This window comes from Aedes albopictus, chromosome 1 (assembly GCF_035046485.1).
Source record: "Aedes albopictus strain Foshan chromosome 1, AalbF5, whole genome shotgun sequence".
NCBI lineage: Eukaryota > Metazoa > Arthropoda > Insecta > Diptera > Culicidae > Aedes > Aedes albopictus.
In genome coordinates this window covers 192508325-192523480 of record NC_085136.1, presented here as the reverse complement: position 1 = coordinate 192523480, position 15156 = coordinate 192508325, and the positions used below count along the sequence as shown (strand labels likewise).

General features: G+C 36.9%; 1 protein-coding gene across 1 annotated transcript; it reads right to left on the bottom strand.

Annotated features, from left to right (window-relative positions):
* Positions 1 to 11678: 11678 nt before the first annotated feature.
* On the bottom strand, positions 11679 to 12455 carry LOC115266664 (60S ribosome subunit biogenesis protein NIP7 homolog). Its single transcript, XM_029873188.2, has 2 exons — positions 12267 to 12455; positions 11679 to 12211 (listed from the first exon to the last, which is right to left on the bottom strand). Exons 1-2 carry the CDS (start codon positions 12320 to 12322, stop codon positions 11725 to 11727), a joined length of 543 nt encoding a protein of 180 aa, XP_029729048.1. The 5' UTR covers positions 12323 to 12455; the 3' UTR covers positions 11679 to 11724.
* Between the last annotated feature and the right edge of the window lie 2701 nt (positions 12456 to 15156).

Here is a 15156-nt window from a genome sequence, read left to right as displayed (position 1 = left end):
TTTATAATTGGATTCTACTATCATTCCTAGAATTTTTACCTTCGTTTCTTCTTTTATTTGAATTGGACCCATTTTGCATTCATTAAACCTTGAAAATCCAGATTTTCGGAAATTCATCTTGATTTTTGCAAACTGAGAAAATTCATTAATCAAATTAAGAATCAAGTCAATCTCTTGCTCATTCCTAATTACTAAAGTAAGATCGTCAGCATACCCAAAAACTTTGAAAAACTTGTTTCCAATCAATATTCCATTCATGTTTTTTTTACAATGTTCTAATCAAAGGTTCTAAATACAATGAGAACAAAATCATAGACATAGGACATCCCTGTCTTACCGATCGATCAATCTGAAAAGATTCAGACAAGTACCCATTTACCAAAATTCTTGATGATGCATTTTTATACATCATCTTAAGCAAATTCATAACTTTTTCTGGTACTAATCTGGTACTTTTTCTGGTAAGTATCTAGTATTTTCCATAAGCAACTATGGCTTACCGAGTCGAAAGCTTTTTCCAAATCAATGGACAAAAGCACGAATTTAAACTTCTTCGATTGTTGTGCTTTAATTACAAGGTTACGTATTGAATCCAAATTATTAATACAAGATTGATTTTGTTTTCCTGCTGTTTGTCCTACATCAAGTAGGTGGTCCATTACTTTCGCAAATCTGCTGGCAATGATTTTCATCAAAATTTTGTAATCCGTATTCAAAAGACTAATGGGTCTAAAATTGTCCAGGTTTTTGACATCTCCTTTTTTGTGAATTAGAGTAATAATTCCTGATGAAAAATTCTCCATCGGTTTTAAAGAACCAGATAAAAGGCCGTTGAACAATTTCAACAGATCCCCTTTAAGCAATTCGAAATGTGTCGCATAAAATTCGTAATTAATCCCGTCTGGTCCGGGCGATTTTTTCTTGGTTGCATTTGTAATAATCGTGTTCAGCTCTTCCTCTTCAATGATATTCATCAAAACTTACTGCTTGTCTTCGTCGAGGTACTTTTCAATAGACTTCAAGGCATCAAAATTATCATAATCCTGTTCATCACTTTCAGCAAAATTATTTTTAAAGTACTCGTACGCTACTTTGGTTGGTGTAATTCCTAAATTTTCGTCATTTACCTTAAACGACAGCGAATTCTGAAGTTTAATGTTTTTTGAAATTTGATAAATACTTACTTTTTCCCCTTCTAATAACGAAACTTCACCACAGCGGGTTGCATAATAATTAAGACGACTTTGCTCTATTTCTAGAATTCTCGATTTTATGACTCCTATTTCATTATCTACATTTTCCCTAGCCTGCTGTTTCTCAATGCAACTCCAGAGCTTGGTATGTAAGCATTCTTTAAGTGTAACAATGTTGTTGTTAAAACTGACTTGGACTTATAAAACTGTCTTACTTTTGCCTTGAAGTCAATGCTCCACCATTCCGCAAAATTTGTTACATACTTTTTCCTCTGCTTCAATTTTTGATATTCAACTTTGAAATCATTGGATATGATATCGTCATTGAGGAACGCTGAATTGATTTTCCAATATCCACGACCGAATGGCATTGGCGATTGGATACTATCAATTCTGAACTGAAATCGTATCGCGTGATGATCAGAGAATGGTACTGGCACTGTCTCGAATTTTGAAACACTTTGGACAAAATATTTAGTTGAATAAAATCGATCTAATCTTGATGCGGACTCATTCCTAACAAACGTGAACTTTCTATTGCTGGACCATTGCATTCTAACTCTAGATCTCTCAAATTAAATAGTCCTACCAATGAACGCAAACCATGGCATACATTGTTTGCCCGGTGCTTAAGCTGTTAGTACACAGGGTCAAATATTGACCAATGCTCAAACATCTTGTTTGACTCGATTGAATTTTCATTAGTGTCTGAAGAAACTGATGTTGTTTCTTGAGTTCTTTTCTTGTCAAATATTTGACCCTGTGTACTACTGGCCTTAGTGTCTTTTCCGTCTACTATGCAATTAAAATCTCCGCCTAAAACATGATTCTTCGCTGTCGCCTTGTTTAAATGCACCGCAATCTTGTTGCGGAAAAGGTCATCTCTGTCGGTGCGGTATAGAGATAAGTGACATTTCATCACACGAACACTAGCTTGAATTTTTCCATACACAAAAATGCACGCCAATTCAAAGGCTATTCAGATTGCATATGAAAATATTACCCAACTGATTTGGGTAAAACGGCTAAATAATGATAAAACTAACAACCGGGGTAAGAGTGCACATATTTTCCCCCAAGTTTCACTACTACATCTACAAAAGAGACACGCATACATTTGAACGTGATTACCACTATTGACTGCCCGAATGCCCATAGACGTTTATAAAATTATTATCTCCAATTTCAATGGGGCACGTTCGGTGTAGTACTAGATATGTAGTAATGAGCTGAATTTTTGTATGGTGAGAAGGTCAATTCTCCGTTTCTGCATTGAAACGGTGCAAAAAGCGTGGCTATTATGATTCTTTGTTTAATTTGATGCTGTTTGAGCAAAACTTTGAATAACTATGTTGTTTATGTTGCAAGAAATGGAGAAAACAACAACATTGTTGCCCAAAATTTTGCTCAAACAGCATCAAATTAGGCAAGGAATCATAATACCCACGCTTTTTGCACCATTTCAATGCAGAAACGGATAATTGATCTTCTCACCATACAAAAATTCAGCTCATTACTACAAATCTAGTACTTCACCGATCTGTCCTATTGATATAATTCTGCCTGACGGGTCGAAAAGCGGCCCTGCAGGTCCTAGAGATTTTCGTACAAGTATCGCTGTACCTTTTCTAGTATCGCTGATATTGACGTACGCCGCGTATTGCGGTAAAAATGAAAAATTTTCAAAATGCACTTCCTGTATAAAAACAATATCCAAATCAGAAGCAATCACAAAATCTTTTAGAAGGTGCTTTTTTGTAGCAATTTCCAACGCATTTATGTTGATGGAAGCTATTTTCCTGATGTAGTTCATTGTTAGATGCAAATCACTTACCGCTTACCTTTTACCACCTTTTACCTTTTTCCCATTGGCACTCTTCGGAGCAATTGTACTCCATTCTGCCTCCTCGTTACTTATTTTCGTACTGTTCGTGTCCTTTGGCATATTTTGGATGGCCTCCAAAACGCTCTCATTACTGCTAGATCCCGCGCTGTCGTTTTTCTGTCGTTTAGGCAAACTCTTCGTCTTCTTCGCCCTTGCTTTGTCATCATTCGAGTCATCCGAAGTTGACCGTAACGCCTTCAAAGCTCGTTTTGTTCCGATGCTAGACTCGTCGTTGATACCCTCGATCTCCATATCGGGGTCTTCGTTGAAATGGTCATCCGCAGAGTCGAGTTCTTCGTTGTTCGCTGATTGATCGCTGTCTGTTGGTTTGTTCTTTTCGTCGTTCGGATCCGTGGATTCCTGTCGAGCCTGTTCGAGTCGCTGCCTTAATTTACTGGTCATTCCTGCCGCCACATTTGCACATAGCAACGGCCCTGTCTCGGTGAGACCGCTACCTGTACTGCGTTCCGCATATTTCCCGTGGTGCACTTCCTGAAGTTGGGGACAGTTGATCTTTAGGTGATCATCTGCCTTGCAGTGGAAACAACGATTCTTGAACCCTTCGTAATAGATTATTGCCTTGCTGTTCCGGATGAACAGTGACGCTGGGATCGGTTTGAGGATATCCATATATACCCCACGAATACCGGAGTATACATCAAATTCACACTCCGGAGGGAACTTCTCCCTCACCTGTTTCCTGACTTTTCCGTATCTTGCAAAAACTCTTCCAATGTCGTCATCGCTGACCTCCGGGGGGAGGTTGAAAATTCTTACGTATTTGTACATACCTCCGGCCACAGACATCTTGACCTGTACAGTCGAACCATCATTGTACTCGAAAGTGTGGAATTCCCCATTGTACAATATGGCGTCGTTTAACGCCTCCACTGTTTTGAATCTGATGTAAATACTTCTCTCATCTGCATTCCTCTAGAACGTGTCTATCATCGCCCTGTCCAAGATCAGTTTTTTGCCAAAGCGACTCATCTCGAACAGAGAAGGTCCCATGGCTTCCTGTGGGAATTCAAACACCAGCGTATTTTCCTTTGTCGATTCCATTTTTTCACTCAATACACAATTGAGAGATCCGTTTTTATTTTACGAACAAAAGCTATTGTTCGCGAAAACTGCAAAAAAAACTACCAGCGATTCTTCTATGCGTCTGCTTCTGATGAAATCTACTGGGCAACTTCCGAGTTAATAACTTTTTTTCTAAATTTTTAGCTAAGTTCGGTAAAAGCAGTTAAAAGCTAATAGAAAACAGGTTATATTACCGTTATCATCTTAAAATTTGGTCGACCCAATTTCCAGCGACACTACCGTAAGTTTATATTTATTTTTTAGAAAATTTGGTAACATTAGATTAAGTTTACATACAAACATTTAAAAAAAAAATTCATTTAAATCATGTTCAAAGTTTCTTTGACTTATTATCTTTTGAATGAAATCTAGTGTTTTGAAATCGGACGCAAATTGGTGGAGATATGGGCCAAACAAAATGACATGTTTTTAAGGGGGTTGTTACATTCCGTAAAATATGTTGAAAAAGACATTTCTTCTTGACGAGTAAGGGCGACCGAGTCAGTTCGTTGTCATAACATAATTAATCTTTATTCACATATTGAATACATGCTCTGCCCTAGGCTCTCAACTACTCTGAGAACTCGATCAGTGGGTTTGGTGATTATGCAGAGTATTGTTAGCCATAACAGGGGAGACCCCAAATTTTTGATCGGGAGTGTATATACGTGTAAAATAGGCGATTTGAAGGATTACTTAAGAAAGGGAATAATAAAACCATTTAGGTTGGTGGTCTACTATAACCTCATTATATGTATATCTCCAACGCTATTCATGCATCATGTTTGTCAAGATTATTGGATTTTCATTGTCATGTATTAAGGTCGCGTTAACCAAATATGGAGTCAATATTTAAAAAAAATCATCAGAAATCATGTCGGGTATCGCGCTACTTGGGCGGTGGTTTTCTTCGTCTGTTATTTTCGTCTGTTTTCCACTGTAACTCGGTCAATTTTGAACCGATTGACTTGAAATTTTGTACACGTGTAGATACTATACCTATCTCACCGCATTCCAAGAATTGTGTAAATTGGTGCAAGATTGACTGAGTTATAGTGGAAAACAGACGAATATAGAAGCCACCGCCCAAGTAGCGCGATTCCCTCTATAAAAAAAATACATGAAAGCTAATGTTTTTTTTTTGGGTGATTGCCAATGAAAAAACTTGTCCGACTGTAAGACTGTAAGAACGCCCTATATATAATGTATATATTAGGTCTGTCCAATTTTCAAAAATGTTCTCTGATTCTCAAGTCCACCCCCATATTTTGTTTGGAATGCTAAAAGTAACTGGTCAAAATTTCAACCAAATCCATTGAAATTAAGAGGTGCATCAAATAAATTTTGTGTTTTTCGATTACAACATCCGCTCGATAACTGCCCGCTGTTTAACTGGGCCAAATACCAGTTGAAAAGCAGTTGTCTGTCAAAAATAAGCAAAATTTAACCTAACATTTGGCAGTATTTAAACAAAAAACTTTCGGCTCCGGGAGCTCAGTCCAGTTATCGAGCGGCGCTCGCGTATACCAATAAAATAAAGGAAACATATGTAATTATCGTATTTGTTATCAGAAGCAAACCTAAAATAGTTATTTATGTAACGAAATGCAAAATTATCATTTTTTCAGCGCGATACACTGGAAAAATCGAGTTTTGTAACGAGTTGCAAACAACATTTTTTGCAATGACAAAAAAAAATGTTAGAATCTAATTTATTTTAACAATACCATCGTGCTTCCCCATGGCTGAATGAGAGCGGCCACGTGTTCCATCCTACGAAATTTGAATCAAGTACGGCTATAACCGTCACAACATTTCAAGCTCTTATCTTGGAAACTCTGGTTTCCAATCAAACAATCGCATTATGATTCATAATGCAACCTAAATGAGTTGCATTATAAACCATAATGCAACTCTTTGAATTATGACGGCTATAACCGTCACAACATTTCAAGCTCTTATCTTGGAAACTCTGGTTTCCAATCAAACAATCGCATTATGATTCATAATGCAACCTAAATGAGTTGCATTATAAACCATAATGCAACTCTTTGAATCAATGAAGAAAAGTAGGCCTTTACGATACCAAAAAGGCAAGTATGAAAATAGATATTATTGGACGGTGTGGTACCTTGTGGTATGCACATAATAAATTATTGTATTACTCTATTACGTTTAGCGTGTATGTTTACATTGAGTATCTGTCATATGTGGAGATGTTGTTATTGTTGTCTAGAGTGTGAATCATTGTATGTTATATTAAAGTATCGGTAATAAAGTGTATACAAATAATGAATACAGTTGTTGAATAATCATTACAGAGAAAGATTCTCACATTGGCGACGAGAACGGTGAACAGTGCATGTGAAATTAGTTTAATTTCGGTTCGGGAAGTGTTGTCTGGAAAAAGAAAGAGATGAGTGGTGTGTGTGTGTGGTGCATGCAGAGTGGTGATGACCTCCAGGTGATGACTTGTGATTGAATTTCAACATTGGAATCAAAAAGGTAAATATTGTGTACTAACTGTTCAATATGAATAAAACGATCTATTTGTACCTTCGACTAATGACAATGATAAACCTGTGAGAGATTTTGATGGTGATCGGTATTGTTTAGTTCAAATCGATGACAATCACTATTGTCAGATAAAGAAATAAAGAACTGTGAAGAAAACCTAAGTTTTGTTGATTGTGATATTGGTACTCGTTGAATAGGGTTGTTGTCCTAAATCTAGACTTAAATGCTGAATGATGAATGAAGTATTGATTTGTTAACCGGATGGCCGAGGAAGGCGTAGAGGTGAAACAATATTTTGAAATCAAATTTTACCGTTGCTGTTAAAAGCCAGTGAAGGCGATGAAAGCCAATGAAGGCGATACAAGCTAATGAAGGCGACATTCTTGAAATAGCCGTAAAAGGCGGAAATGATTACAGATAGAAAAGCCATTGAAGGCGGAAAGCAGGAAAAATGTTATAGGCAGAAGAGCCGACTAAGGCGAAAAACTGTCGATAACGGAAAGATCCGTCGGAGAGTGAAAAGCTGTTGAAGGCGGAAAAAGCCGTTGAAGGTGGAAATGCCGTTGAAGGCGGTAAGACCTGCAAGGCAGATATAGTCGATTCTTTGTAGAGCCGTTTAAGGCGAATTGTGTTATTAAAAATTATAGTACTAAAAACGCAACAGTGTCGTAAATTTCGTAAGAAACAGATTACCAGCCAACGCAGATTTAAGGGCTGTTGCAGATCAGAAGGAATTTCTCGGCCTATCTTGAGGCATGGGAAATTGCTTGGCTGAATCATTCAAGAAACCGTTTTTTCTTCGATAGCAGTACGCAGTTGCGAAAAAATGACAGTTCAAATGGCAGTCACCGTAGAAAGTTTCTGCCAGGAATCGTTCTAGAAGTTTCTTGAGCGATTTCTCTTGAACTCCAATCTGGGCTTTTTAGTTAAATTGAACCATTCAAAATGAAATTTCACACCAATTAAGTGGCAGCTCAGAAGGCGAAAGACAAAACTAAACTTTAGGCTGAGCGTGACTAGAAAAACAGGAACGAATAGTATTTGAATATGTTCCAAATGCGATTATAACTGAGCTGATACTGAGATTGTTGTGGACCCACCTCAGGTGATATATATTGAAGTTATCATTGCTCAGCAAAGTATAATAAGTCTACGAGACATAAAAAGGGTTGGCTCTTGAAACCAAATTAATATGAAGACATGATTTAACCAATGCTTTGTCCTGTTACAAGACTAAAAATGTAACTTCAAGAAAATTAACATCAATGTGTGAGAATAATTAAACTGTCTTGGTAGTTTGCAAGATATGAATTTTTGACTGACAGTTAAAGCATTCGTTGAAGCTAGACGACATATTCAGAGCAGTTGCTAACCACTAACCTGTTAAGTATCATGCTAGTCAAATGGCTAGTTGAATTGGATATTTAAAAAAAATCGAACAATAAAAAATGAAACTTTTCGGCTTAACTAGAAGTCTCAGGAATTCGAGTAAAAAGCGCTTTATAACCTATTGAATGTGTTGTCAGGAGGGGCATTTTGACTTATGATTGCCTAACACTGGATATAGTGCCATTTTTGCTAATGAGTGGCCATCTTGCCAAGAACTGTGGCACAAGTTAGAGAACAAGGTACAGCATTACGCTCAACAACAAATTCTGCGCAATAATTTCCTTATAGGAAGAGACAAATTTTGATCAGTTAAAGAAGTATTGAAACTATTATTGAGGAGAATAACGTACAGTATATCAAAAGCACAAGATATTGGAATAAAAAAAGATAATCATTTCTGTAACTACAGGAATAGATATATCTAATGAAAGCTGGATTATGAGGTTTGTTTTTCAGTCGAGCTTATTAATGCAAACAGGTACCATTACTAACATGTTACCTTGTTTGAATTTTTAGATTTCATACACTGAAAAAACTGCAAATATTGTATGCATGTGTCGCTCACATAGATTTTTGCAATTTGTCATAGATAACCCTATTCATGTGTAGATACACATAGTTTATATAAGGTCCATCGATTTTATGTGTGATCCAGCGTGGAAAACGAATATGTGTGTATAAATAAAATTTATATATCAAATTCATGGATTTTTACCAATAAAAATGCGTGTACATGTATAAGTGATATTTGTGTTATGAGTTCATTGAAAATTTGAATAAAAACGTGCTTTAAATTGTTTCAGTACAAAGAAATGAATCGTAGAGGCAAGCGTAAGGGCCATCATGACACAGACAATCATGGTCAGTGTGCACTACGTCAGACTTGTAGTCGTTAACAAAAAAAAATATGAGGATGTATTTCATCGAAAAAATGTGAAATAAGTGATATGATAGACAGATGATTGAGCTTTGCAATAATGCAGAATATTCTAGTCCGATCCAACGAACTGAGAATATTATCAGTATGATAGGCATATGTAGAAAATCAAAGTTACTTAAAGATAAAAAGTTCTAAATTTTGACGGTACATTGAATGCGAATAATTTGGAAAAGGCTTGTTGAAATAGCTTCATTAGGTATCTAGAGTGAGAACATAACATGTTGAGGTGCTTTTGCAATATTTTGGAGGTACACCATTAAAATAAGTCATACAGTTCAGAATTCAAAAGAGCGACATCAAAGGAACAAATTTTTGGTTTTGTAATGTTAAAATAGGTTTGATTAAGCACGAATCACCAGTTAATGAGGGAAAATATGCATCGTAGAATGTAAACCTATTGAACGACCAAACCGTAAAAATAAACTCATTCAGTTTGAAAGGTAAATGGTAAATCATAAGAATTCCGAAATTATCGGAAACATGGTTCCTAAAACCGTGGACACCTATATAGGTGAACCGTCGAAAAGTGCTCCAATAAGATGATCGATTTATTTTGTTATCTGGAGAAAATTGCTTTGTATATAATAATTGGCTACTATCATTACGTTTACGGTTGGAAGCCGAAGTGACTGGCGGGGTGAAAATTGATGTTTAACCTACTTATAAACATAGCAACTCGATTTAGATTAGTGCTAATTTCAGCTCTTAAGTAGCTTAATGATGCGCAATACCAGCAACCGGTTCAAATTTACGTCACAACTGCAACTTTGCATGTGCTTAAATGCGTGACTTCGATTTGGTACTGCGACAATGATGTATGTATTAAGAATTTGAGATAATTATAGGATTACAACATGAAAAAAAAGAATGAATATTAATATTCTACTATACTTTCAAACAGCTAGTGCGGGTGCGAGTTTTGTGAACAATATATATAAAATTTAATTAAAAAAATTGATGTTTTCAAGTTTTCAAATTACTATTTAGCTAAAACTAGTATTACAAATATTGCTTTGGACAAGTGACGTTTTTCAAAATCGTGATTTGATTTAAAAAAAGTATCAATCCCTTCGATATTTAGAAAACAAAATCTGTTAAGCCAAACTTCTGAATATATTCTGAACAAGAAACGAGTTCCAGCAAAGTTCGCCAAAAAAAAACATAAAATAAAATAGTGTTTGTATGACACTTGGACACTTTGGATCGAAAACGAGTTAATGGATATTGATAATTTTTCCACTGTAACATTCGTGCAGTGTTCCGACATATTAGTTAAAAAAAATGTCTGAATCATAATCTGAATATACATACCTTTTGTATGAGATTCTTCTATGAAAGGACATGTCAAAAAAAATCAGTGGGCAGTATACAATGTTTGCATGCTAGCTGTCATTGAAAACATTTGAGAAGAGGAAAGCAATTTAAATAATTCATCAGCAAAGTTAATATTTAGCTTGACACTCAGTATTAAAAATATTTTGGGATTTGGGAAAATATTTGGGTCAAAATAATATTTCTTTTTAGGTACAACCACAAGTAACGGCCAAGTAATTTACCAAAATGCCGAGCAGAGATGGATGACCAAATGGATGACTGTACTTCTAATTTTGATGTGAGACTGAAGCGAGACGTTTATAAACTGAGGAGACTATAAGCGAAACAACGTGGAGTGACCTTGCTGCGGATCTGGAGAAAAAACGAGATGTGGTACCTTGTGGTATGCACATAATAAATTATTGTATTACTCTATTACGTTTAGCGTGTATGTTTACATTGAGTATCTGTCATATGTGGAGATGTTGTTATTGTTGTCTAGAGTGTGAATCATTGTATGTTATATTAGAGTATCGGTAATAAAGTGTATACAAATAATGAATACAGTTGTTGAATAATCATTACAGAGAAAGATTCTCACAGACGGAGTAGCAAAAAGTTGATTTTTTTAAATAATTTGGTCTGGAACACCATCATATTCTCTAATGTTTTGTGGTTATTTGCTTCTTTAACATCAATTGAATTGAGCAAAATATATTAAAATTCGGGAAAGCCAAATACATCACAAAAACTAGCTGTACTGAACGTAGTAGCTTTGCTTCCATGTAGTTTTCCTTGACTACCCCCTATCACATACCCTCCATTTTTGCTATAAAATAGTGCAAAAAGCGTGATTGTTATGAATCCTTGCGGCTAGCGGCGTCAGTCGTCTAGGCGTTTCGTAAGCCTCGGACTGCTTACTTTTCGTCAAACGGAAAATTCTCCATTGGGCCACTGGGTGTTATGTGTGTTGTCCGTTGTCTCGTGTATGTAATGTTCAGTCTGTGCAGCCTCTAGCTGAAGACGGTGTATGTAGTGTCTTTAAAAAAAAAAAAAGAAATTGCGAATAAAATAGCAAAGTTACCCAAATGTTCGCCCAAACAGTATCAAATCATGCAAGAAATCATACTGCACCATGCTATTGCAGAAATTGAGAATTTACCATCGCACCATACACAAATTCAGCTCATTACTACAAATCAAGTACTTCACCGATTGTGTCCTATCCTCAAGATGAACGCACATCAAAGGAGAACAAATCGTACTCAATATTTTAGTGACAAATGACAAATGACACGAACTACCTACCTACAGGAATCTCAAGGCATCTCCAAATTAAAAATTATTGAACGGCTGGTTAATTTTAATAAACGTACAAAATAACCTTATTTTATTGAACGCATCTAAATGAGTGTATCTTCGGATCTTATATACTCGCCAATGTCAGCCTGATGGAAGCACACGGTCACCAATGGATCGGCCAGCTTGCAATCGGCGGTCGATTTAGCTGCCACGCCGAATCCCAGCGGAGTGTCGTTCATGGACATCACAATTACGCCCTGGTACATGGGGGTGTTCTCGGTAATCCTACCCAAGCCGGTTTTGGTAATGTGGTTGCCGTACAGGAACTGCTGCTCCGTCGATGGCTTCACCCAAATTTTGTACTGAGCGTACGGCGCCAGGAAGGTCAACGCCGTGATGTGGAGGATGAATTTGTTTCCTTTCGTAAATTTGCCAAAACATGTGCCAAGGGATACGAGCTCGTTTTTCTTAAGGCCTTCGGCAAGCTTGAGGATCTTCTCCGATACATAATAAACGCGGGAGTTCATCTCTCTGAAGCAGTAGGTTCCATCCGGTCGATCAATCAGCAGCTTCACGTTCGGTCCGATACTGTAAACCAGAAGGGATTAGCCATAAAAAAAATCGAAATATCAAGTATACTTACTATTTGGATAGTTTCTCGAAAAGGATTTTCGTTTTTTCCTCCGCTAGTCGCTTCATTTTCTATACTGATTTTGAACTAAGGTTGCTTTTATGCAACAATAATTTGAATTTTGAATTCTTCAAATTTGTTCGCCCGCACGCAGCACGTTGTTTGTTGTTTTGTGTTCAACGTGCGCTGGTTAATGATCATCATTTTTGACAGACCGGTGGGCGATGGACAGCCAGAATGATGATGATGACAGATGAACACACTACTACATTCAAATCAGAATCTCGTGTACACGGTTAAGGTGATATAGCCAGGCACTCGTCTTTTCAACTTGCTTATGTATTAGTGTAATAGTTATCATTGACGGTGCATTAGTATGTGTGCGAGATATATGTTTATCCGAATTCAAACAAAAATGTCAATATTTATTTTGGAAAGAAAATGAATTCACCTATCGACTTTTTAGCACTGTCTTAGACCCCAAAAAAAATATAATTATTACCACCGGTTTCAGCGTACATTGGGGATCGTTTGCATATTACGATTGGTGATCCGACGAACGGCTTTTTGTTTTGTTTTATCAGCATCACTGTAGCTGCTGCCTTGGCTGCTGCTGGTTCTGGGGGTGGTGATGCCACCCGCCACCTCATGCAGCAACGGCAGCAGCAGTGCTGCTGATAAAACAAAACAAAAAGCCGTTCGTTGGATCACTAATCGGTAATAAATCAATAACTTTTTCCACAAGCTTCCAATTGTTTTGCGGTCTTCGAAGGAAAGTTTCATAAATGATTTTTCTACAAGAAGCGTTGATCGATTTGAATCAACGAGACAAGGGGCGTCCCCTGCAAATTTTTATCTGAAAGTGTGAATCCTAAGAAAACTTTGAACCGCTTGCGCTAAATTATAGTTTCACCGATTGCGCTGAAATTTTGCACAGTTCATATGAGATCTAAATGGAATCGAAAAAGTCAACTGGAGCGAGAATTTGATGTTTGTCCCATACTAATGAACATTGGAGCGTGATATTACTGATGGCACACATACCCTATATGCGACATGTGACAAATAAACAGGAAATAAAATATTGAAAAAAAAAAATGATTTGTGTATATCTGTACTGGAAAATTTATTCATTGATACACGAACCACGATCGATTATCGCGATAATGCTTTCCATGTTCCTGAAGTGCGATGTTATAAAAAATCAGTGCTATTGCTTTATCAGAACCTGCTTGTCCGTAATTTTCTTCAGGAAATAGTCGTCCAGGAAAGTATTTAGTTTCGGTTCAATTTTAGTTTCGAAGAACCTCTCTTCTTTATCAACAAACTTCAATAGACAGTTCGAGCAGTTGGATCATAGCATGAAAAATATAATACACCGTGTGCTGAAGCATACATGTAGAGCAGTTTGAATCTCTACATTCGTGTTTCGATCCAATGAAATCTCTCCGTCTATTAACTTGCAGCCTAAAACTCCTTTCGAAGTTGATGCGTGTTCCTTGATATCGCCCGGTGATTCCTTCCTCCGTACCAAGAGTATCGTCGTACCATCTTTAGATACCGCTGTAATAGAAACAATAATCAGCATGTGTTAATTGGTACTGATTTTCTTAAATCAGCGATCGTAGCCCGAGTCCTGCATGTACCATTGATCTGAACTCCAATAAGTTGAATATCTCAATCCCGGATTTAATTAACTCGATTTCCTCAGTTTATGCACTTAATTGAAATAGGAGAACTTGAAAGTACAGCCTTTTCTCCATCTTCTTGGCGTAACGTCACAACTGGGACAAAGCCTGCTTCTCAGCGTACAGCTATGGCCATAGGGGCCTTTGAAAGTACAGTATATGTGCCATATAATAGATAGAAAATATCTATTAAACGATATCATGTAGATAATAACAGCGGTAATTATCATTGTTGCCATACATTTCGACAGAATCGTCAAGCAATAGAAAATCTGTTAGAATCATATGTTAGTTTAAATGTTTTTTCTGAAATTCGAGCTAATGGTATTCGAGTTGATGTAACATTCGGGATAGTGCCATTCTAAGAGTAGTAGAACCATTGGTACATCATTAGTTAGGTTTTTTTGTTCTGCAATGCCGCAAATCGAAAGACAGTCCTTCTGCATTTTCACGAAGTTTATAATCTGGTTTCAAATGACCTATTCTAAGTGCCAAAAGTTGATTTTTCAGTAAAATGGAAAAACTACATAAAGACGATTTGGAAAGAAATCATAGGGTAGTGGAACCATATCGGCCGGATTTCTATTTTGGGCACTTTTCTGCTGTAACTTAGTTAATTTTAAATCAATTGACAAAGTTATAGGAATGCACCAAGATACGTGTAGTATCTAGCTGTGTACAAAATTTCAAGTAAATTGGTTTTGAATTGACTTAGGTACAGCGAAAAACTGCATAAAATACCAGCCACTGCCCAAATGGCTCGGTACCATACCGTACTAGTTGGACTACGAATTTCAGCGGCCTTTCCGTTATCCTAATGGCTACTTTTTTACAGATGCATCTGACTCGGCTCGATAGGTAGATCATCTGGGAAGTCCAATGGATTGTTTTCCGACCACAGAACCTCAAACATATCGACAGACGGTAGTTCTGGCAGCGACAACTGATCATAATCCGTTGGCGGTAAATTCGCAATACTGTTTGCATGGGCATCCAGTCGCTCGTTTGATGGTGTGTCGTCTGCGTCATCCGGAGGTAGCGGAATATTTGGTTCTGAATCAGAATCTGGCAAGAACGAAGGGAGGCTCGGCGTTTCATATTCCAGGTAGTCATCTAAAACAAAACGAAGTGATTACAACATCATTCTTGTGTATAAGGAACGTAAAAAGATATAACAACAATCGATGGAGTTCAAAACATACCTTCAATTGATC